This window comes from Panthera tigris, chromosome B1 (assembly GCF_018350195.1).
Source record: "Panthera tigris isolate Pti1 chromosome B1, P.tigris_Pti1_mat1.1, whole genome shotgun sequence".
Taxonomy (NCBI): Eukaryota; Metazoa; Chordata; class Mammalia; order Carnivora; family Felidae; genus Panthera; species Panthera tigris.
Genome location: NC_056663.1, coordinates 122,050,913 through 122,076,894, shown reverse-complemented (window position 1 = coordinate 122,076,894; position 25,982 = coordinate 122,050,913). Strand labels below are relative to the sequence as shown.

The following is a 25,982-nucleotide window of genomic DNA, read 5'->3' as shown; positions in this document are numbered from 1 at the left end:
GAGAGAATTGGGGCAGTAGCTGGCAGAGAAGTGGGAAAAGTTTTTTAGAGAATATATAACATATTATATACTGATAAGAAGAATTAAGTAGTGAGACATATGAGGAGGAGGAGAGAGAATGATGGAGTAATGTCCCTGAGCATGAAATATTCTGCCTATGTGGAGAGGGGGTTCTATAGCAGCAAGTGAGCCAAAATACATGAAATTGTATACGTGGGTAGATACAGTGATGGGAACCTAAAAAGTCATTTTCAGATTGTTTCCATTTTCTCAGGGAATTACGAAGCAAAAACCATCACAGGACAGAGCAAGTGACTTGGAAGTGGAAGAAAAGAGTAGAGTGAAATAACCAAGAGAGTAGCACAGTAAAATGGACCATGTTGCTATACCACAACCATGAGGTAGCACTGAGAATTACTTGGGGCTAGGGTGATGAATTAAGTTAGTGTGGTTGTGTTTTTCTCCAGTTACCTGAGAGGTGGAGGGTTGGATTTAACCAGCTTTGCAGTTTTAGAGTAAGTGTTAGTGCAGATTTTGTGAGAGAGATCATAGAATCTTATTTTTACCAGTTGGGGCATCATTCGCTCTAGGCTCTTTCCATGGGCAAAATTAGGAAGTATTCTTAAATATTTTTAAATAACTTCATATTACTATTTATAATTCATACTTACTATCATAAAGATATTTCTGAACTTCTGATTTTACATTTGTTTCTCTTTTCTCTGGCAGTGAAAATCTTGGGGCCCGATAATTCTACTACCATATTACTATTGGCAATAAAACTATGTAGTTTAAAGATTTCTTTGCAGTTCTTTTTGTTCTTACAATATATCCCATTTTGAATGTACACATGGAGTATGATATTCAACATTCATTTGGAATCATTATTTTCTCTGTATGGATTCTACCAACATGAAGTAAAATTATGCTTTCTAGGGGTGCCTGGGTGGCTCAGCTGGTTAAGCATCTGACTTCAGTTCAGGTCATGATCTCATGGTCTGTGGGTTTGAGCTCCATGTCAGGCTCCATGCTGTCAGCTCAGAGCCTGGAGCCTGCTTCAGATTCTGTGTCTCCCTCTCTCTCTGCCCCTACCCCGCTCATGCTGTTTATTGCTCTCTCAAAAATAAATAAACATTAAAAAAATTTTTTTAATAGGCTTTCTAATTATTGGAGTTAAATTGGAGTTTACATTTTACACTCCATCTAAATTTTTCTTTCAATTGGTAAAACTCATTGGCAAAAGAAAATCAAAGTCATATAAAAGTCATGGTTCCATCCTTCTCTCCCCATGCCCTCTTCATCCCTTATAGGCAACCATTCTTTAGTTTGGAAAGGAAAGAATTAAACATTTATCCTGCCTTTGGGGAAGAACTGGAACTTAACTCCTGTTGATGAGAGAAATTTCTTCTTTATAGAAAAATGTCAGATAATAAATGTAGAAGGAATTATTTAATTGGAAAACTTTTCTGCAAATCTTAATGAAATAATTAATTCAGACAAGGATGTTAAAGCCATTGGGTAAAAGCTTGTTGAAGATGATGATATTGGCACAGAACCAAAGTATCACCCACAGATAACTTTTTTACTGCAAAGGAGAAACATATTGTACAACCAAGAGCCTGGGCATTACTATCCTAGCCAAGTGATCAAACCTGACATTATGTGCTCACTGATGGGATCCAGTATGAAATACAGAGCATTAACCATGAAGCACTCTCGCCAAAAAGGTTTAACATCATTCTAGCCAAACCGTTAGGCTAAACTTCCAATTAATGGGAATATCGAAGACAGAAGAACACATTAAACGATCAGACAAACCTAGATTGTGGGCCATCCTACAAGATCCGATTTCTTCTAATAGTCAATGAACATCCAGGGGGAGAAGCTGATTCTAGGTGAAAAGAGACTAAATGAAACTAGATTGTAAAAAGTCACAATGACACAAAAAGAAATGTATTCACATCAGGTACACAAAGTACAACACTTCAGGCTATTAAGCAATTCATTATTACTCTTACATTTGTGTATAAATAGTTACAGAGATAATGCGTGAAGTGTGTTACTGACTCTCTTTACATTGGCAACAAGATGGACATTGACCATTAGAATTGCAAAGAGTTTTATTTATATAAACCACTTAATAACATTTCATTAAATTAAAAATTAAGTTTTTAATTTAATTTTTATTTAAAATTGAGATACTATATTTGTATTTTACCTTTTAGTTTTAATAAATTAAGGAATAAATGAATATTTTAAGATAACTTTTTGAAAACATAAAAATAATTTCTAGCATTTATTTTAATTTTCATTAAAAAAATTTCTTTTTGAGAGACAGAGACAGCATGAGTCAGGGAGGGGCAGAGAGAGAGGGAGACACAGAATCCGAAGCAGGCTCCAGGCTCTGAGCTTTCAGCACAGAGCCCAACGTGGGGCTCGAACTCACGAACAACAAGATCATGACCTGAGCCAAAGGCAGACACTTAGACTGAGTCACCCAGGAGCTCCTTTAATTTTCATTTTTGATGAAATATATTTAAATATTACACACTTGGAATATGTTTTTAAACTTTATATTACTGCCAACAGAAATTATAAGAAAATTCTTCTTATAAGAATGTAATTAATGATTTTGCTAAAACGAAGCCAAGACTAATGAGCTCTTCAGAATAAAGATTCGAAAAAGACAAGAAGAGATAAAAACAACAGAAGACTAGCCAAAAATATAAAAAATAGAATCAAAATAAACAGTGCTCCTGAAGAAGACTGAACAAAAGAAATAGAAGCATTAATCAAAAACATAGGTCTATGTCATTCACCCAAACACTGCTGCTGAAATCCCAGAAACATTCAATAATTAAACTCATATTTTGTCTTTCATCAGAGAAAAACCATAATGTTACATATCTTTTTCGACTTTATTGTAATGAAAGTTTATTTGCCAAGGTGAGAGAATGTTATATATTTAAGTTTGTTAGCTTGATTCAAACATTTTAAATATTTAGATACATTGTATATGGATCTCCATTTGAACTCTTGCCTCGGGCCCTGTGAACATTGCAGGTGGGCCTGACTGCAATTTTAAATGTCAAGAATAATTATGCAATATCTATAAAGTTTTCAAAGAGAAAATCCTGCCTCCCTAAAATGATAAACCATATATACCCCTTCAAGCTTCCTTTAAATGTAAAAAGAAACAAGAAGATCATTTTCAGATAGACAAAGTCTGAGAAAATACACCATCCACAAATCCTTCTTGTACAAGTTACATAAAGATGCCTACCAAATGACCCCAAATTAAAAGCTCAACATTGGAAGATTTCTGGGAAGATGGCAATGTGAATGCATTCCTACTGCTCGGCTTTCTCAACTCCAGCCCAAATACCACATTCATCCCCAACTGGGCAGATGGCATGTATGAGCTAAACTTCAAGTGTGCTTAGATCTCTTCAGAGAGTGAGCTCAGGACTTTCCCTTCCAGGCCAGATGAAATGATTGGATCCTATAGAAAGAGCAGGAGTCCTGGGATGAGGGTTGAAAATCACTGATATCTGATCATACTAGATCTCATGACTTACTCCTTCTCACATCTCTGGCCCTTGGGGATAAGTGGGGAACTGATAAACTGACTGAATCTTTCCTGCTTCCAAATCTGAGGAGTCAAGGGAGCAGATCATTCTCAGCAGGGGATAAACAACCTTCTGGCAGGAGTACCAGCAGGCTGCAAGACAGAAAATGCCAGTGCCTCTCAGAACTAGAGGTACACACTGGAGGTATATCAGTAGTAGCACTTGAGCCCTGAGCAAGGGTGGAGGGAGCCCTGTGAAGGCAAAGGCAAATGACACAGCCCCCAACTCAGTAGCCAGAATGAGGAAGAACACCCAATACCCCCAGAACTGAGATCACCTCCTGAAACAGAGCTACTGAAAGACAAAGCCACCTTAAAATGCACAAAATCAAAATGTTTAAGGAAATCTAATTACACATCACAAAGCATGGACTGAAAATTCTTAAATTAAGTAGATAAATCAAAACAGTAAATTTGCTGTTTAGACCTTGATAAATTAAAAGTAAGGAGGCCTATCTCAAAACAGTCAGCAGGCATGCAAAAGAGTGTGACTTGCGAGAAAAGATGATAACTGACCTGGACAGATCCAAGGGCATCTCTCATAAAAAAATCACAGGAGTGCCAAGTTAACAAAATACAGATGAAGGAAAAGTAATAATTAAACTAATTAATAAAACTGAAGTCTGCAGATTAAAGAGGTTAGGAGCCCAGTTTGGATTGAGAAAATATACACACCTCATTAGTTTTATAAAACTCTCTTTTTCAAAAATAAAATCATATAGCCTTCTAGACTGAAAGGGAAAAAAAGGGAAAAGCAATCATTTCCCTTCCCCATCCCATTCCCCCAAAGGTAGATGCTCTTATAATCCCTAGTTTACGGATGAGTAATAAAAGTACAGAGAGATTAAAAACCTTGCCCAAAGCCACAGGATGGTTAAGTGGCAAAACTTTTCTCTTTGCTAATATCAGCCAGGGTGCAATATAATATTAAAAGCTTAGAGCAGAATAAAGAGAAGCATTATATAGAAAGTAGCAATTCATGCAGATAAAATGGTCATAAATTTATAAGTACTAACAACATACATATAGGTTTGACGTCAAAAAATTTTAATTTGTGGATAAGAAAACAACTCAAGTCATTAAATAATATCCTTATGAAAGTATTTATAATGTGAGAACAGTAACTCTTAGAAAACAACAGCAAAAGTAACTGGACAGAAACATGGACTAAGGATATACATATGCAGAAGAGTGAATATTAATAAGCAGGAGAGTAAATCCAAATACACATATAAAATATTTTCACATTACTACACAGAGAAAAATGAAGTACCAAGGACATACCACTTTGCACCCATCAGATTATCAAGAATTAAGACCCTCAGCACCTTACCAACATTCTTACTATGGCTGACAAGGTCTGTTGTAATCTAGCCCTAGACCACCGCTTCTGACTTCATTTCTTTCTACTCTTCCCCTATCACTCCACCCGGCTACGCTGTCCAGCTAGTGATCCTCAAATAAAAAACAGTGTCCCTTCTGCCTGAAATATTTCCTCCTGGCTCCTTCACTTAAATCAAGTCTTTGCCCAAAAACCAACTGCTCAGAAATTTGTTCTGATCTCCCTAATAGAGAATCCCCTTCCCATAATACCTATCCTACTTTATTTCCCTTTACAGCACTTTTCAGTTGCCTAGAGTAACTGATTGTTTTATTGTATATTATATGTGTACAATATTTATTTTATTAGATTGCATTCATTACTTGTTTATTACCTGTCTTCCTCAATAGGCTGTAAACTCCATGAGGGCAGGAACTTTTTCACCCTCATGCCTGGAATAATGCCAGACACATGGCCAAGATAATAAATGTTTGCTGACTGAACAAACGTACAATGAGCAAACACCTACCACTAGTAAGAGTACTAATAAAATGAAAGTCTTCTACACTTGTGGGGGATATGTGAATTTGTAACAGCATTTTTGAATTTATGTAAAATTATGCCTGTGTATGACAACATTCCCTTTAACCCAGCAATGGGTTACCATCCTCATAATCCAAATAAGCTAGCTCCAAAATCTGCAGGAACAAGCATAGGAAAGATATCCATAATGGCAATACTTGTAGAGGGAAAAAACTAGCAACATGAATGAATGTTCACCAAGCAGGATATGGGTGAATAAAATGTGGTAGATACACAGCACAGGTCATGCAGCCTCTAAAATAACTGAAATTAGATCTCTGCCTATTGACTTAGTACCATATAGTACTTATATGGTATAGTACTTATACCATATAGTATTGACTTTGTACCATATAGTAGGCAAGAAAAAGAAGATTCAGATAAATGTATAGAACATGAGCCCATTTTATAAACCAGTGACTAAACCTCCACTCTGTACTTATGTGCATGTAAAAGCATAGTGAAATGTGAGCAAACAGATTTTTAATAACGGCTATATGGGGCTTGGGTGTGGTAAGAAAGAACTCTCTTTTGAAAAAATCCACACCAAAATAAACACAATATATGGCCCCATTGTGTACAATTACACGTGCGACAAACGTAGCCATTCCCTACCATTCTTTCTTGCTATCAAAGTCTAACCTGTCAATATAGAAGCAGAAAATGCCTGAGGCACTCTTTCCCAGCCTCCCTTGCAGCTGAGGTGCAACCATGTAACCTGACCAAAGGATAGTAAACATTTGCTAGCATCTCCTAGGAAAGATTTATTTTTTCTTTAAAAAGACACAAGGAGAAGCAGTTTATTTCCTTGCTTCCTGATTTTGAACAGTTATCTGAGTACATTATGGCTGGAATTGTGAGAGCCATCTTGTGATTAAGAGAGGAAGGCCAAGAAAATCAAGAGAAGCCAATCCAAAGCCCCTAACTTTGCTAAGCTGTTATCAACCTGTAGCCTTACTTTATGTTATACATTTAATTAACAAATCTCTATTGTTGGTATTGCTTTCAGTCAAATATTTGGGTCAATTGTAACTCAACATCTTAACTAGCCCTGGGTGTATCTGGGTATTATGAATGCATGAAAATTTGACCACCAAAATATTAACAGTAGTCCTCAGACTTTCATAAAAAATTATTTGAATTTTTGATGAGCAAATATCATTTAGATATCAAAATAATTAAGCAGATTTCATTATTCTAAAAAATCATGACTTCAGGGTCAGGTAGTAAACAAGATAAAACAGAGATAACTTTTAATGCTGTAAATGTCATAAAACACAATACAAAAAGACTCAGAATTGTAAGAATTGAAGCATTTTCTTAAACAAAAGGGGCTAAAAATATTGCATGTCATAGAATCATTAATTCTAACAAAGAACACAAGTTAAAGAATCCTTTGAAAACTTAAAATACCAACCACAAGAATCAAAAATAAAATACATTTTAGGAAGATAAAAGCAAAGAAAATAGTTTAAACCAAAGCACTGAAAAAAGAAACAGCAATCAAGCATTTTAAAAAAATGAAAAAGATGACTATCATCAAACACATTAATTATAAGAATAAATTAATCATCTGTATTAAAGACAGATGAGGGGCGCCTGGCTGGCTCAGTCAGCACAGCATATGACTCTTGATCTTGGATTGCAAGTTTGAGCCCCACATTGGGTGTAGAAATTACTTAAAAAATAAAAATAATGACAGATAATCTCAGAAAGGGTTAAAAATGACCAAAATCTGGTTTCTAGTTGAAAAATAATAGACTCCGGATACATTTACCTCCCTTCCTTCCCATAATCATAATGAAGTAACAATGGAAAGAAATAAGGACTTCTAATGCAAAAGAGCTAGAAATCAGCATCTTTTCCTTTTCCTCTTGGAAACTACAAAAACCAGAATACAGGGAGGAGGGAAACCCTGTGACCTTTCCCAATGAAACATAGGAAAAGTATAATCCTCAGACACCAAAACATAGATAACTACTGCCAAAAGCACCTGACATTACATAGAAGTAAACAGAGACAGCCCAGTGGTGGCAGATTTCAGAGAGCACCAGCAAAAATATACCTTCATCCTAAAATGCATGGCCTTCTTTATAACCAGCACAAGAACTAAAGTGCAGGTTGTCACAGACAAAGGGGAGTGGAAAGCTTAGATGGTATCAAAAAGGCCAAGCAACAGAAAATATGAGAAATGCCAGTAAAGTCTGTGCTGACAGCTCAAAGCCTGGAGCCTACTCAGGATTCTGTGTCTCTCTCTCTCTCTCTCTCTCTGCCTCGCCTGCTCACACGCTCTCTCTCTCTTTCAAAAATAAATACAAACATTTAAAGAATATTTTTTTAAAAACTTAAAAAAATAAAAAAGTACACTTCAATTGCAATTCACTAAATAACTTTTTAAACTTTTTAAAGTTTATTTATTTTGAGAGAGACAGAGCAAGCAGACAGAGAAGGGGACAGAGGATCCAAAGCAGGCTCTGTGCTGACAGCAGAGAGCCTGATGTGAGGCTTGAACTCACTAACCATGAGACCGTGACCTGAGCTGAAGTGAGACACTTAACCAACTGAGCCACCCAGGTGCCCTGAAATAACTTTCCTAAATGGACACATCAAAGATATGGTCAGTAATAAAATGAAATAACAACAAAACTGACGAAAAATGAGTATTCCTCCAGAGAATATGAAAAATTATTGTGGAAGGACAACAAAATGGTTTTCTCCAGGCAATTCTGATAACAACTGAAATATAATTAACTTAAGTAAAAGGCAGGGGGTATTTATTTGCACACTGAATGCAGAAATTACTCAACAGAAATAGAATAGGGAAATATATGCGCTTCAGGAACAACTGGAACTAGCAACCCAAAACCACCAGTTCTCACACTACCCTTATTTATTCTAGGGTATGCACACACGTGAGTGTGCACACACACACACACACACACACACACACCATCTTGAGAAAGGAGTATAAACTTGGCCAATGTGGAAAAGTTTTTTAAGAACAGAGCAGCAATTTTCAATCTTGGCTATACATCTGATTACCTGGTGACTACCTGAGGAGCTGTTAAAAACACCAGAATAATTATGAGTAAAAGGCAAAAACAATTTTTAAACACATACACACCCAGCCTTCAAAATATATTCAACATCACCCAAAACAAGAGAATATTAAAACTCTACCAAAATACAATTTCTCCACGTTCCACTGGCAAACTAAAATTATGAACAACATACTGTTGGTTGAAGTCATGGGAAAACAGGCAGTCTCATACTACAGGTGGCAATGCACACTGATGCAACTTCAAGAGACTAACAGAAACTACATAAATATTTATCTTTTAACTAAACAATCCTGTTTCAAGGAGTTTAACCTGGATATACATGAAAATTTAACTGCACAAGATTATCCACTGCAGGATGGTTTGTAACTGCATATTTTGGAACACATAGTCCTACATAGGAGCATGGTTAAATAAACTATGAGACAGACAATGTAGCTTAAATAAGATCTCTATGAATAGATGTGAAATAATTTCCAGGATACACTGTCAGGTGAAATAAGCAAAGTACAAAAGATATCTGTAGTATCTTACCCTTTGCGTAAGAAATAAGAGGAAGTAAAATATACATGGATCTACTCCTTTGTGCAAAGAGAAATAAAGGACAGATAACCCAGAGATTCATGAATTCGGTTACCTACAGGAGGCGAGTTGGACTAGGGGAGAAAGAACAAAATAAATTAGGGGGGAGAGGAAGAGGTCATTTTTCTGAGTATAGCTTCATAAATCATCCTGCCTTTTGGAATCACATTTATGTTTTACACATTCAGGAAAGACAAAAGGGAAGAAGGTAAAGGGGAGAGAGGAGGAAGAAAATAAGGAGGGAAAGAAAAAGAAAGGGAAGGGAAGAAAAGGAGGGAAGGGAAAGAGAAAAAAAAGGAAAGGAAAAAGAAAGGGTAAGAAAGGAGAGAAACCAGAAATGATGGGGCAGGGGAACCTAAAATGGAATACAACAGAAACCAAAGAACAAAGTGACATTTCAAATAATAACATGGCCACAACGAAGGAAAGGTGGGTAGGAGGGAGAACTGAAGTTTGAACACAGTATTTGAACTAAATGTCCTACATCTAAAGATCAAATGAACTCTAAACATATCTTGAATTATTAGAGTTCTTTCTTGTAAAGACAAAGGCTAGCAATTATGCAACTATTTTCTATTCTAGGATTGAACAAGTAAGTAAATATATTGGGGATGATAAACTGCTTTCTCACTGTACTCAGACAAAGCTACATGTATGAAAAGAGAGGACACAAAAACTCCTGTGTTATATTGGGTTGGAATTAGAGGTATTGGATAAACTCAGGGATTTTACAAAAGATTACAGAAAGATATGTGTATACATCCCCAAAGGCAAGGGAATTAAAAGCAAAAATGAACTATTGGGACCTCATCAAGATAAAAGGCTTCTGCACAGCAAAGGAAACAATCAACAAAACTAAAAGGCAACTAATGGAATGGGAAAAGATATTTGCAAATGACATATCAGACAAAGGGCTAGTATCCAAAATCTATAAAGAACTCACCAAACTCCACACCCAAAAAACAAACAATCCAGTGAAGAAATGGGCAGAAACATGAATAGACACTTCTCTAAAGAAGACATCCAGATGGCCAACAGGCACATGAAAAGATGCTCAACATCACTCCTCATCAGGGAAATACAAATCAAAACCATACTCAGATATCATCTCACGCCAGTCAGAGTGGCCAAAATGAACAAATCAGGAGACTATAGATGCTGGAGAGGATGTGGAGAAACGGGAACCCTCTTGCACTGTTGGTGGGAATGCAAACTGGTGCAGCCACTCTGGAAAACAGTGTGGAGGTTCCTCAAAAAATTAAAAATAAACCTACCCTATGACCCAGCAGTAGCACTGCTAGGAATTTACCCAAGGGATACAGGAATACTGATGTATAGGGGCACTTGTACCCCAATGTTTATAGCAGCACTCTCAACAATAGCCAAATTGTGGAAAAAGCCTAAATGTCCATCAACTGATGAATGGATAAAGAAATTGTGGTTTATATACACAATGGAGTACTATGTGGCAATGAGAAAGAATGAAATATGGCCCTTTGTAGCAACGTGGATGGAACTGGAGTGTGTGATGCTAAGTGAAATAAGCCATACAGAGAAAGACAGATACCATATGTTTTCACTCTTATGTGGATCCTGAGAAACTTGACAGAAACCCATGGGGAGGGGAAGGAAAAAAAAAATGAGGTTAGAGTGGGAGAGAGCCAAAGCATAAGAGACTCTTGAAAACTGAGAACTGAGGGTTGATGGGGGAGGTGGGGGGGGTGGGAGGGAGGGAAGGGTAGGTGATGGGCATTGAGGAGGGCATCTTTTGGTATGAGCACTGGGGGTTGTATGGAAACCAATTTGACAATAAATTTCACATACTAAAAAAAAAAAATAAAAAAATAAAATAAAATGCAAAAAAAAAAAAAAAAAGATATGTGTATAAACACATACATACTTCTATTTCCTAGCTCTGTCAACCGTGAGAACTTTTAAGCAATGACACCTTGGTAGCAATGAGTATACCAACTGCTAGATCTTGGCTATAAATCTATAGCCAATCTATTGGCTATAAATGACATTCTCCATTAAAGGGATCAGGGCTCCATGGAGAAATCACCAATTTCAGAACTGAAGCAAAGAAAGTACAAGATGAATCAAGATAAACCTGGGACATTCTTTGTACCCAAAAGTAAATTCCACTCAAAGAATAATATGAATGTGTCAAAATGACAAGGAGCCGGCTTGGAGGAGCACCCACTGGCCAAATCTGGGACAATATGAACACCAAACTAATGATGGTAAAAGATTATTATCAATTGAATAGAAACCATGAGTCTGCACTTAAATAATAAGGGAAAGCTCTAACAATGGGAAGCCAAGTAATAAATACAGAAGACTGATGGAAGTAGAAAAATCACCATTTGTCAGTCCTAACTGAAGGCAACAACATCACTGAGTACTAAAATTTTGCGGGCAAAATTTGTGGAGAAACAGGAAGTTCCCCTACAAGATACTATTATTAACTACAAAGAGAAAATCAGTAAGTTTACAGTGGACAAAACCATAGATATCATCTTAATCAAGTGATCAAAATTAACATCAGTAATGGAACAAATTGTCATCATGTGTTCCTCGCAGGATGCCCTGAGAAAACCACATAACTTAGGTTATATATTTGCCAAAAGTTCATAGCCTGATTCTAATCATAAGGAAACATATTCAAACCAAAACTGAGAAATATACTACAAAGTAGCTGCCATGTTCTCTTCAAAAATATTAATGTCATTAAACCAAAGGGCTGAGGACCTGTTGCAGATTAAAGGAGACTAAAGGGATAGCACAACTGAATGCAACACAGAAATGGAACTTTTGATTTGTTATCAAGGAAATTATTGGGACAGATGATAATCGAATAAAATCTATCAATTTTACCACTGTATTAATGCTAATTTCCTGATTTTGATCACTGTATTATGCTTATGTAAGAGAATGTCTTGGCTTCTAGAAAATATGCAGCATATATTTTAAGAAACATACTGAAGTATCTAGGGCAAAAGAGGTTATCGGCTTATTCTCAAATGGTCCAGAAAAAAATTTAGAATAAAGTAAATGTTATAAAATGTTAACATTTGATAAATCTGGGTGAAGGGTATATAGAAATTTTGTATTGTTCCAATTTTTCTGTAACTTTGAAACTATACCAAAATTAAAAGTTAAAAAAATATTTTCTGGAGTTCACACACAGATAACTAATTATTGCCCAGGAATAAAACTACCTATTTAAGATTCTAACCTACAGTAAAACCACATGGACTTCAGGGAGTTAGAGGAGGGGTTCAGGGTTCAGTGCTATCTACTGCAAAGGAGAAATATTAGCCATTTGTTTGTATGATAAAGCATACAATTAACAACAAAATGTCATCTGTTAACATCAAATAACTGCACTGAACTGTGTAAGGCAAAAACTGTTACAAACACAAAGGGAAAATGAACACATCTACAAATCTAAAACAAGATTTATTAGCTGAGAGATTTTTGTTCTGCTTTGTTGTTAGTATAAACTACCTTGGCATACAGTAACCATTGAATAAATGTATTTTCATTTACATTATATAAACTTACAGACTATATTCATCATCAAGGGTTACTATGTCTCACTTATTCTCCACTGTCTATTCAACACTTAGCAATGGCTAGTATATAATAGGTACTCAATATTTGTTGAATGGCTAAGCCTGCTCATTAATACTTGTGGGAAACTGAGTAGTAAGAAACATCTTTAATAGATCAGAATTCCAATGGGAGAAACAATTAATGTGTATATTTCCTATACTTTTTTTTAACTTTGCATATTAATACCATACTTGGATAAGATGAATATAGGCTCTTTTGCTATACAAAGATAAGTATTCATGTTAATGCAGATCACATGGGTTTACTGTCACTGTGACCTTAAATAGGCAAGTAGTTTGCAATGTAATTATTGCTTTCCCCACTTCCTCCCCTCCCCCCCCCAAAAATCTACAGAATACCTATCTAAAACCAGCACTATCACTTCTTACAATGTGGTAACTATTTAACTGATTAAGACTTTTGAGTGCCCACTCATTTAGTTACCTAGGAATATATTTTGTATTTATGTTAAAGTCTAATTAAAAGAACTCAAACTGGGGCGCCTGGGTGCCTTCAGTTGGTTAAGTGTCCAACTTCAGCTCAGGTCATGATCTCACGGTTCGTGAGTTCAGGCCCCAAGTTGGGATCTGTGCTGACAGCTGAGAGCCTGGAGCCTGCTTCAGATTCTGTGTCTGCCTCTCTCTCTCTGCCCCTATCCCGCTCATGCTCTTTCTCTCTCAAAAATAAATAAACATTAAAATAAAATTTTAAAAAATCAAACAACTCAATAGGAAAAAAAAGAATCCCAGTAAAAAATGGGCAGAGAACCTAAACAGACATTTTTCCAAGGAAGACATATAGATAGCCAACAGACACACGAAAAGATGTTCAACATCATTATCAGGGAAATGTAAATCAAAACCAGAATGAGATGTCACCTCACATCAGCCAGAATGGCTAGTATCAAAAGGACAAGAAATAACAAGTATTGGTGAGGATGTAGAGAAAAGATCCCTCATGTGCTGTTGGTGGGAATATAAATTGGCACAGAAACAGTATGCAGGTTCCTCAATAAATTAAAAACAGAAGTACCATATGATCCACCTATTCCATTTCTGGGTATATTTATCCAAAGAAATAAAAACCATTAATTCAAAAAGACACATGTACCCCATTATGTTCATTGCAGCATTATTTACAATAGTCAAGATATTTCAAGATATGAAAACAACCTAAATGTCCATCAATGCATGAATGAATCAAGATGTGGTGTATATATACACAATGGAATACTACTCAGGCATAAAAAAAAAAGTCATCTTGCCATTTGTGGCATGGATGAGCCTTAAACATATTATGCTAAGTGAAATAAGCCAGACAGAGAAAAACAAATAATGTATGATTTTGTTTATATGTAGAATGTGAAACAAATGAACAAACAAAACTCATAGGTACAGAGAACGGATTGATAGTTATCAGAAATGAAGAGGATTGGGGGGTGGGCAAAATAAGTGAAGGGAGCCAACTGTATGGTGACGGATGGTAACTAGACTGAATTCTGCTACTGATCACTTTGTAGTGTATACAAATATCAAATTATGTCATACACTTCGAATTGTTATATACCAACTTTACTTCAATTAAAAAAAAAAATGTTAAACTAGTGGCGCCTGGCTGGCTCAGTCGAAAAGACTCTTGATCTCAGGGTTGTAAAGTCAAGCCCCACACAGGGTGTAGAGATTACTTACACGAAATTAAAAAAAAAAAAAAAAAAAAAAAAAAAAAGTTAAACTAACCAAGTGTAAACAATGAAGGCTTTACGGATACTTTTTCATGGCTGATATGGCCCAATGGTATAAACTGCTTTATGATCTTAATAGGCTCACATTACCAGGGATATTTCCTATGGTATTTTTTCAAACTGCAGATTTTGACTAACTAGATGAAGATCGATACCAGCATAAAAAAAGAAACAGACTAGCACAGAAAAATCTCAGAATGGATCCCTATGGTAAAGTTGAGTACAGCTTAGTGAAACTTTTGTTTTGGGATATTTGTATATCCCAAATATACAAATTCCGTAGAATCTAGATCCATCTCTGCAGATTTGGGGACATTCCATTGTGGTACATGTCTTTACCAAGTTCAACTTTCACAAAAAGAATGACAATCTTATTCCAAACACGGCTCCTAAAGCATATGATCACACACATTAACTAGTTCTTCAGATAAATGTCCAGAAGTAAAACTCATTGGTATTTAAAACCTATTAAAAGATGACTTGAGAAACAGTATTCACCACAACTCCCTAACAGAACTTTCTTCAATAATAGAAATGTCCAAGCTACCCTTTTGGACAATACAGATATAGAGCATTATGCCTTAAAGTGTGGCCCATGGATCGCAATAATTGTCTGAATCATGTGGGGATTTCTTAGAAATGCAGAATCATAGGTCTGACTCCAGGCATAATGAATCAGAATGACCTGCCAATTCATGTGTACAATGCAAACAATCTAAAGGACTAGCTATCAATGGGCACATTACCACTGAGCACTAGCATCCTAGTGGAAGTTTATGAGATACTTTGGTTATAGCAATTACAGGTAGAGTAAGGCTGGCTTTACGGATAAGCAATACACAGAACGGATCTACAAACCTAAGAGCTAGTATCCCAAACAACATTCAAATATCCTGCCAGACATTGACATTTAACCAATTTTTGCACAATTTTTATATACTCTGAATTTTCCAAAACTACATGTAAATTGAAAAAAGATAGTTTTAGTCCAGAACTGTCCTAACCATTGTTCATTTCAGAGTAACTTAATAGCTTACATTTAGAATTGTTACATTCCCACTGATACTAGGTAGAAGTTCAATTATCAGACTTCATTATGTAGTTCCATTTGGACTAAAATAATTTTTTTTAAATTACTTCCCTCTAATTTCCCTAATTATTCTATTATTACTTTTTTTATTCTCTGGTTAGGGTATTTATTAATTTTTTTTTAAAAGGGTTAGATAAGCAAGTTATGTTACCCAGCAATTTCACTTCAGGATTAGAACGTACAAGGATACATTTTCTTTTACACATGGGGTGCTATGTCTGACAGATTTATGAACCACTGACTTGGGGTGCCTGGGTGGCTCAGTCAGTTAAGTGTCAGACTCTTAATTTCAACTCAGATTATGATCTCACAGTTTCATGGGTTGGAGCCCCACATCGGGTCTACACTGGCAGTGAGGAGCCTGCTTGAGATGCTCTCCCCATCTGCCCCTTTCCTGCTTGCGCTCTCAAATAAATAAAACTTAAAAAAAAATTAAGAACCACTGACTTAATGATTTATGCACCCAATACCATCTTCCTAAATCAAGAGCCCTTAATTTGGAGATACAAGGACACTCAGGCTAATTAATCCATGGAGTGGCTTCAGGTCAACAGGACTCCCCCCAAATACTACATACGATTTGATATGTACGTATAGCTACTCTGGGATGGTAACACATAACTTTGCTCCATCAAAAACCGTTACATTAAGAACCATTACTTTACACCCTGAGACTCTTATGTCTTGGGCTGGGTTATATAAACTTGGCTCTCAAATGTGGTTGAGGCCCCTACCCAATTACATTTATGGAACTATAATTTGCATCACTTCAGCTTACATTGACAAACAAATCCCATAAAAGAATTACTATGGTATGTCAGTCGCTACATTATGTACACTACAGGTATTCTTTTATGAAGACCCACGGAAGAAGGTTACTATTCATTCCTTCCACATTCACAACGAACCAGGCACTGCACTATACACTGATCACACAACTGTCTTACAACCGCCCTCTGATACAGGGATCACTTGTATCACAGATTTGAGAAAATGGACTTCGAGAGCTCAACAAACTTGACTAGTTTTAGGTATCTAATAGATGGCAGAACTAGAATCTGAACTCAGGCTGTCAGACTCCAAAGCATGTGTGTGCTTTTCTGGAGCAGGTAGCTGTTTTTTTCCTTTAATCATTTTATGGAGTATGTACTGGCTCCTGTCTTCCTTTGGCATAGCATGTTAAATTACTTACAGCACAATTTGTGGCCACATATGGGAGTTGCCCAAGCATATTAGCACCTCCGAGTTACTTGCTTCTCCCCTTTATTTGGTCACTAGATTGACTTTATGGGATGAATGCACTTTACATTGCTAACTTTACTTTTGGCTTAATTTTTTCTTCCATTTCCCTCCTTTCTTCATTCTTCTACTTCCTGTAATAAAACAAGGAACAAACAAATGCACACACGTGCTGCTTTAGATAATACAGTAAGTATATTAGTAAGATAGTCCCACAGAGTACAAGCTTTCTTAGATAATTCAAAACCACTTCGCAATCATTTTTACAATTAAAAACACCAACTATCACTTTGATAGTGAGTACATAAGCTCCAGCATTTTCCAGTTGGAGAAAACTCTGGTTACTTTGCTTTCAAAACAGCAGTAAGTCTCAATATGCAGATAAAACAGTAAGTGTTTGAAGCCATGGACAAAAAGTAGGGAGGTCAGTTGCGATGTCTTTTAGTATAAAAACCCAAAGGGACAATTAGGAGAAAACAGCAGTAGACTCAGAAATTGTGTGAGTGGAAGGTGAAAGAAAGTAAGTAACAACGCAAATCACATTTAATTGTGTTGATAATAAAGCTTTGATCAAGTGGGGATGGAGCTAGAGGTTTGCTAGAGGTGAAAAGGAAATTGAAAGAGGATAAGATATTTGGTTTCTGCCAGTAACATCATAACCACAAAACATTTAGGGTAAGGGTAAGGATCAAACTTAAAAAAAAAAAAAACTTTTTCAATTAAGATTAGAAATCTCTAATTCAGTAAATATCTTAGACTTCGCAGGCTACAGTCTGTCACAACTAGCCAACTCCGCCATTGTAGCACAAAAACAGCCACAGACATACATCAACAAATGGATGAGGCTATGTTTTAATAAAACTTTATTTACAAAACAGAATGCAGACCAAATATAGCCTATGAGTTGTAGTTTGCTGACCCCAACATAAGAGGTCCAGTAGGCAGGGAGACACAGATCTGAAGCACAAGAGGAAGGTTATGCCTAAGGACAAATACTTGGAAGTCACTGTCACAAATAAAGTGACAGAATGGATAACCTAAGAAGAAATGGAACGTATTAATATTTATAGACAGAAACTTTATAAAGAGCAGCACTTTAAAAAAAGCATGAGGAGGAGGTCAATAATTAGTGGTTTCCTGAAAGAAGAAAAAGCATGTGAAATGAAAACTCGTGATTCCCTTAAAGGTCATTCTGGCTCAATTACAAATTCCTTATGCTTGAAAAAGCGCAGGGCACTGCAGTATTTAACCATAGTCATTATCTGAAAGGCAGTGCCAGAACACAGAAAAAGCCCCAAATGTGTATGTAATACACTTAATGCCTTGACATGAGACAACGCAGAGCAGGGTCAAGTTGGAACAATATCTTATGCCTCATGTATTTTATAGTGTATCCTGTACCAAAACAAAACACACAGGCATTTCACGGAAACCATTTACTTAAAACAGAGTCAAAGACTGAAAACAAATATAAAGGAAAAAAAAAAAAAAAGCCCTTAAAAACAAAACCAAATGCCAAGGGAAAAAGGTTATAAAAATATATAGATGTGTTTGGGAAATGCTCTCATTTTAAAAACTATGGAGTTAAATTCATTACACTGCTTAAAAATAAAACAGGGTCCAATATCAATGTATTTGATTCAAGCTCTTTCAACGTTTACAGGTCTAAAATAGAATTACTAGCTTATTGCTTGTCTTTGGGAAAAACTACTTGTAATTATAAGAATGTTGGCTCATTAGAAGAAAGTAATGCAATTAAAAACGAATCAGAAAGATATCATGAGGACCAAAACTGAAAACTTGCAAAGAAGCACTACAGGACACAATTACAAAACTGATGATAATTCATGTATGTAGTTTCAAACAGTCTGGTGTGGAAGAGGGAAAGAAGAGTAAGTGCCACTTAGCTAAAGAACAGAAAACTGTTTTCTTTACACACAGCAAAAAAACACAGTATACAAAGATAAGACAATTTACAGTGGGGACTATAAAGGCAAAAATTACAAGGAAGGAAAGCAGGCAGGCAGTCCTCCAATAAGGCATACATTCACACAATGGATCACTAGACAAAGAATAAAAACAATGTTCTATATGTGCAATTCAAGGTAAAAATGTCCAAAATTATTAAATGAGAAAATGCTACCAAAATGTGTCCAAAGAAAAGTTACACACATGTGCACACACATGTATCTGGTGTGTGCACAGAAATTTAGACATTTACTAGAAATTTGAGAGGTACCTTGAAAAAAGAGTGGGTTTGAACAAGAAAGGAAATTTTCATTTTCTACCTTTCTGTAGTCAAAATACAATAAGCATGCATTATGTTTGGTCAAATGTGAAAGGAAAAAACACTTTAGGTATTTTGGGGAGGTGGCTAGAGGATCTATACAACCATGCCAATGTAGACACAATCACATTTAAAATGTTTCACAATACTCAGTATGTCAAATGAAAGTTGTAATTATTAAAAAGTACAATCACATAACCAAAAAAGAACCAAATTTTTCTTGGACAATCATATAGATTTCAGTAATATAAAAATTAAGTCTTGCAAAAGCTGTTCTTTGCCTGTGAGGGTTTAGTCCTACCCAGTGTGATGTTCACTCATGGTTAAACCACCTCACCTTTTATGTACCTCCAGACTACTAATCCCTAGTAACAGAGACCCTAGGAGTTCTATTTCAATAACAAAAACTGTAGAACCTTATGGAGAGATCTGTTTATTTTTAAGACATGTCTGCTTTTAAAAGTTTGAAGCAGAGTCTAGTTCATTCTGTTTTCTGTTAGGCCCCTCACCTAGAACACAACAAATGTAACGACTCAATACATATCTGGGGGGGGGGGTGGGGTGGGGAGGTGGATAGGAAAACGTAGGAACAGAACCTCTGTGCAAAACTATGAGGAATTACAAGTTCTGAATTAAAAGAAACAGGACAAGATTAAAATGTGAAAATTGGTTCCTCTCAATTAAAAATAAAAACCTAGTACCACATGTGATTGCATGCCTGCAATTTCATTTCTTGCTTCTGGCAATGGAATAGCAACAGGAACACTGAAGTATAAACTACCCAAGGTAGCTAGGTAGGCTGCCTAATGTCTACTTTGGAATTCATAGTAAGCAGGATACCACACAGTATTATTTAAAGATGCTACAGTTTAGAAATGAAATTTTGACACCAAGTCCAATAGTTGTGAGATGAAGAATAACAAACCTAGTTGTTTTAGGGAAGGATGGGCAAATGAGCTGGCCTTGGCTCCTGAGGAAAACCACCTAAGAGTAGTGTTTCTCAAATTATATGTGAAGGACCAGTTTTAACGCCTAAATTGCTGTCAAAAACATTTTTGTAAAACACGTTTTCAAAAATTACTAGAAAAATGATAAACTTTAATGCAACAGCAATATCAAATTGCTGTAGAAATTTCTATACATCTCAATTTCTAACTGGTCCAGAGAGACACTGGATTGCAATGACCCAGTGTTTTGTTTTTTAATGTCAATCTGATCTAAAATCTTGCATTTGTCTAGAATCTGACTCTTGAGTGAGAAAACTCAGCTGTTCTTCCCCCTCCTAAATAATGAAGACACTCCGTAACAATTAGAGATAAAAAGTAGCACAGAGACTTGTCATTAACTTGTTTTAATTTTAAAATGTAAAACATCGCATTATCACACTGCCTTAGAAAATTATCCTTTTAAATGCAAACTATGGTATTTAAGAACCTTTACTCCTATCAACTTGAAAATTTTGCTTTATTTTACCATTTATTTTAGAAGATAACAGGATATAGACACTTAAAAGTTGTATACGAAAATATCCACTTAACTGATACAACTGAACAGTATCTGTGAACTCCTGTATCTTTTTCTCCACATTCTCAAAACTCCTGCAGATGATTAATTTAGTTGATTGCTAACAAAGTGAGCCTAGGGGGACTGTCTATTTTACGTTTTCATTACCAAAGGAAATAAAATGTAAGTAAAATGCCTGGCCTATAAAATGACTACAATCTGATGTGATTTACCATAGACTTTAAGATAGGCTCTACACTATTAAGAGTATGATGTGATTTACAGGGTCTCTGGAATGAAATCCACACTTTGCAATTTACAAGCTGTACAGTGACTTACATCCTCACTGCTTCTGTTTCATCTATAAAATAGGGATAACAGCACCTACATCAAATAATTACTGTGCAGGTTAAAGTGCATGTAAAGTGCTTAGAACACTGTCTGGCACAAAGTAAGTATTACATAAGTATTGTAATTACTTAATTCTTATACAGTATGTCTCAAATCCTTCTGTAGAATTGGATTAACAATTAAATTGGTTAAATATGTCACACCCTACAATTAATTACAATTCTTCTGTTAAAAGATTTTAATTCTCTATTATGAAAATATATATATTTATAATATCCTGTTGGACAGGGACAAAAAGTTAGAAAAATCATATAGTCTAATCTTATATTTAGAAAAGACGCTAATGAAATTATGAAAAGTTGCAAGTCACTGTAATACTTATGTGGCATCTGCCAAAAGTGACTCAGTAATTTATCATCCTCCCCACCCACTGGGAAAAGACTTAAAATAAAACTGATTATGATTCTAAAATGGTAATGATAAGGATAATCAAACGCTTGTTATAAACCAGGTTTTTTTAAAATTCAGAAATGTGTACATTTAATGCATTATTCCTCCTCCACTCCTGAAAGCTGATGCTTCTTCAAATGGACTGCATCTTAGAATTAAGGAACTAGAGCATTAATTTCTAATAGATATACTACTCCAATCCCATCCATTGCCAACACACCACCATCACTTATAAGCAAGCTCTTGAAGTGCTCACAACTACACGTATCAACACAGACAATAAATCACTTAACCAAGCACCCAAGCTTAAGCAGCAGATATTAGCTATAGTCTAATGAGATTATAAACACAAGAGATTCAGTGTTTCTAGAATACTGAACAAGAGGTGTCTGTGGTATTGAGAGTACTCAGATGGTAGCCTGTGGCACCCTTTAAACTGAAGTTTTAAAATTCTTCAATGAAGTCAATACTATTAATTTCATGTTTACTTTATGAGTTTTGTCAAACTTTTCAGTTCTTAAATGATTAATTCATAATGACTATTTAAACACAAATTTTCCTCTCATCTAATCATTTTCATTCTATCTAGAAGTTTAGCTTATTCTTTTGTCTACAATAGCCATTTCATTTTACTGCATCTGAAATACACAACTATATACAAAATTTTTCAAATGTGCTTTCAAATGCCTACAAAGAGTAGATCACGTTTCAAATTTACATAAAACCATACTACACCAATTTACCAATATAAATATAAGTCTTCGTACCTGTTTATTCCATTCTATTTAGACAGCAACACTAACAAAATTCTTAATGTATATGCCCCCACCACCTGTACTCTTTCCCTATGCTATCATTTTGACACTTACAAAAGAACATCTCAATTCAGCAACCAAGTTTTACAACTACCATTCCTACCAATCAAATGGTAATGCACCAAGATAACAATTCTCTTGTGTTTTAATACATTAAGAGTACATTATTTACCTATGACTGAAGGACTATGTCTTCCTTTATAAAAAAACAAAGATAATCACATCAATTTAATTCCATATATATGATGCTACCTATTCAATTTATTAAAAATTATAATAAACATAATAAACTAGTGCTCCAAACTTATGCTGTTCACGTGGAAGACACTATAAGACACAATAGAGACTGCCTGGCAATAAGAAATACAAATTCCTTCTATAGAGATGGAGAAATAAAAGGACAAATCTAGTTGTCTAAAAGACAATTCACTGTACACATTTTATTTACAGTTTTGTACACTGTCTTAATATGAATGGGACCGCTTTTCTACTTGAGCCATTTTTTAACCAAAGCAAAACAACCTAAGTAATACAAAGTGTTAAAATACAGCATAAAGATACAAAAACAGACATACTAATTCTAATTAGGAATGTAATTATGATGTTACATTTTTTTTTTTATAATCCACAATTATGTTTAGGAAATCACACAAACATAGATCACTGATTTGAATGAAATGCATAAATTTGTAGCAAAGCTTTGTAGTTACAAAAAAACAAAAAAATTACCAAAGAATGCACAAAATTAATGTTTATTCCACCTTTGTGTCATATTCCTGGATCCTTCACCAATGTTACATGAGGAAAAAAACAAAAGCAAAACAAATGAAAAACTGAAATCAGAATCACTAATGTTATCAAGTAGGGAAACAAATAAATTAAAATCTAGCAGCCATCAGCAAGAGTACAGCAAAGACAATGCTGTAAAAAGAAACAAAGAAAATTGCTAGAAAACTGTATGCATCATACTCTTTCAAACCAGCAAAATATGCTCCTGCATACAATGGAACATAAACAGAATTTTTTCCTTTAAGGTATAGAAATGCAAGTTCTTTTTTGAATATTGTGGATGGGTAAAATGTGTTTATAATGGTAATTCTACTAAGCTATTACAGAGTGGGCCAGGAACACATTCATGGATTCTGGGGATGATGTGTACTGTAATTCTTTGATTGGGATAATGGACACTCTAGCCAAAAAAAAAAAAAAAAAAGTGAACACAGAAGTACAAGACAAAGGCGAATGAGACTTCTCTTATATCTTAGCAACATTTAGATGGAAATCAAATTTAAATGCAGTCCACTCTGCTTTGGAAGAGGCTTTGGTTCAGCTCCCAAATCTCGATTGCTTGACGCAGTCTCCTATGAGAATACTCAGAAGGTGTCTTCTTAAACAACAAACCTATTTTTAGTGGTGGAGCCGCTCTTAGTAGCTGTGTCTGCATGGGACTGATAACCAATCACTATCTTTGGAGGAAGTCCTAACCTTTCCTTGTATACCCTCCTAGAAGAAGCAAAAGAAAAAAGGAGCTGTTAATTTTTATTCACACACACCAAATTCAGATTATTCTTTATATATAAAAAATATCTAGAGAGTGAAACAGGACATTGCATACACTTTTCCTTTCAACAAAATATACTCTTCATTTCCACAACAATCTTGGCTAATCACTTAAACAATATTTGAGATTCTATTATGTTATCAGGCATTGTAATTATTAATCAATAATAAGCAAAGTATGGACAGTTCCTGGGTGTTTATAGTATTTGATTATTTATAAACAAATAATCCCACATACATAGGGTAGAGCTGTATCACATGCATAATTTATATAAAATTAATGCCTACATAGGTCTACTTTAATTCTCTCTAAAATGCTACAATTATATTTTTCATATAACACATAATAAATATTGTATGATACTGCAAATTACATTTATCATACTTATTACTTTATGGCATTTTGAGGGTAATTTACATACATGATTTCTGCCTTATATACTAACTCTGCAACCTACTTTCCAAGTAACATGTGACTCTATTTTAAGAATAAACTATGATGAGTGCCAAAAGTGAGTAAGTATAGGGGTTGTGATACTAACAAAGATGATCTAATCTTATCTTTGAAATTAGAGAAAGTTCCCCTTTAAAAGTCACAAGGTTAAAAGTAAACTGCTGAGAAAATGAAACACATCTGAAGGCTGGGGAACAAAAATAAGGCTGTGTGGTGACAGTCCTTAAGGAAGAAAATACGAGCAAAAAGGCTGACAAGGTAAAATTGGGGACAGATCATAGAGAGCATGACAGGTAAATTTAGGAATATAGATATTTATTCTAAAGAAAAAAATAGCAAAACTTCAAAAATAAGCATCAAAATAAAATAAAAGGGATATATATTTTCATGGAGCTAAATTCTCCAATAGGATACTAGGGCAGTTTTATTCATACTCCACCTTCCAGAAGATTCTACCTTCCTTCAAATAAAGGTTCTAAAAATAATTTCATGATAACTAAAATTATAAATATTATCAGAGGTATATTATGAAACAATGTATTCTTTTCCATTATACATAATCATTAAAAATGCCAGAAAGCCAGAGCACTGCACTGAGCCATATAACTTGGAAGAATTTAAAAAAAAAAAAAAAAAAAATCTTCCCAGGGCAGCTGAGTGGCTCACGAGGTTAAGTGAAGGACTGACTTGATTTCGGCTCAGGTCATCATGATCTCACAGCTCCTGAGTTTGAGCCCCCAGTCTCACTCTGCACACTGACCACGTGGAGCCTGCTTGGGATTCTCCCTCTCTCCCTGACCCTTCCCTGCTCGTGTTCTTGGTCTCACTCAAAATAAATAAAGTAATAATCTTCCCTTGAAAAACTGAAGTCAAATGTTTTACAAAGATTTCAATAATTTTTAACATTGACACAAATACAAGATTTTCACAGGAAAGAAATTCATGCTCCTTTTTTTAATTGATTTCCAACATGAAATCCCCACAACTATTAAGTTTTGATGCTGATAGAAAGATTAAGAATATGATGACAAATTGGGGCACTGGGTGGCTCAGTCAGTTAAGCATCTGACTCTTGATTTCGGCTCAGGTCATGATCTCACAGTTCGTGGGATCGAGCCATGCGTGGGGCTCTGTGCTGACAGGACAGGGCAAAGCCTGCTTGAGATTCTCTTTCTCCCTCTCTCTCCCCTCCCCTGCTCATGCTTTCTCTCAAAATAAATATTAAAAAAAAAAAAAAAAAGAACATGATGACAAATTAACAGTCAACTTCTTTTACCAAAAACCTCTGTAGAAATGAAACCTGGAAAATCCCCATGCTTTTTTTTAATAAAGAAAGGAATTATGTTCATCGGAGAATTCATAATGTTTGGAAAAAAAAAGAAATCACAAAGGGTAAACTGAACATTCTGTGACCTATGACCAATACATAATTTTAATACAAAATTTAAAGTCAAATTTTACTAATTTAAATGTAGTGAAAAGAAATTCCCAGTTAACACTGACAACATTTTGGGGGGAAAACAACAGGCAATTTTTGCAAGGAATAGTATTTACCAAAAAAAGTGTCAAAACATATACATGTGGGTTTTAAATATGGACAAAATTAAGATACTATCACTTAAATTTCACTGAAAATGTTATGTACAGTGATTACAAAACATGCACAGGATACACATATACCACTTGTCAATGCTCACTGAAC

General features: G+C 35.2%; 1 protein-coding gene across 6 annotated transcripts in view; it reads right to left on the bottom strand.

The window, feature by feature from the left end:
* Positions 1-22,679: 22,679 nt before the first annotated feature.
* Positions 22,680-25,982, bottom strand: part of EIF4E (eukaryotic translation initiation factor 4E) — a 48,044-nt gene continuing 44,741 nt past the window's right edge. For all 6 annotated transcript variants that reach the window (XM_015537040.2, XM_042984144.1, XM_042984143.1 and 3 more), the window contains one exon: positions 22,680-23,769. In XM_015537040.2, coding sequence (XP_015392526.1) covers positions 23,655-23,769 — 115 coding nt within the window. In that variant the 3' untranslated portion in view covers positions 22,680-23,654. The remainder of the gene's footprint in view (positions 23,770-25,982) is intronic.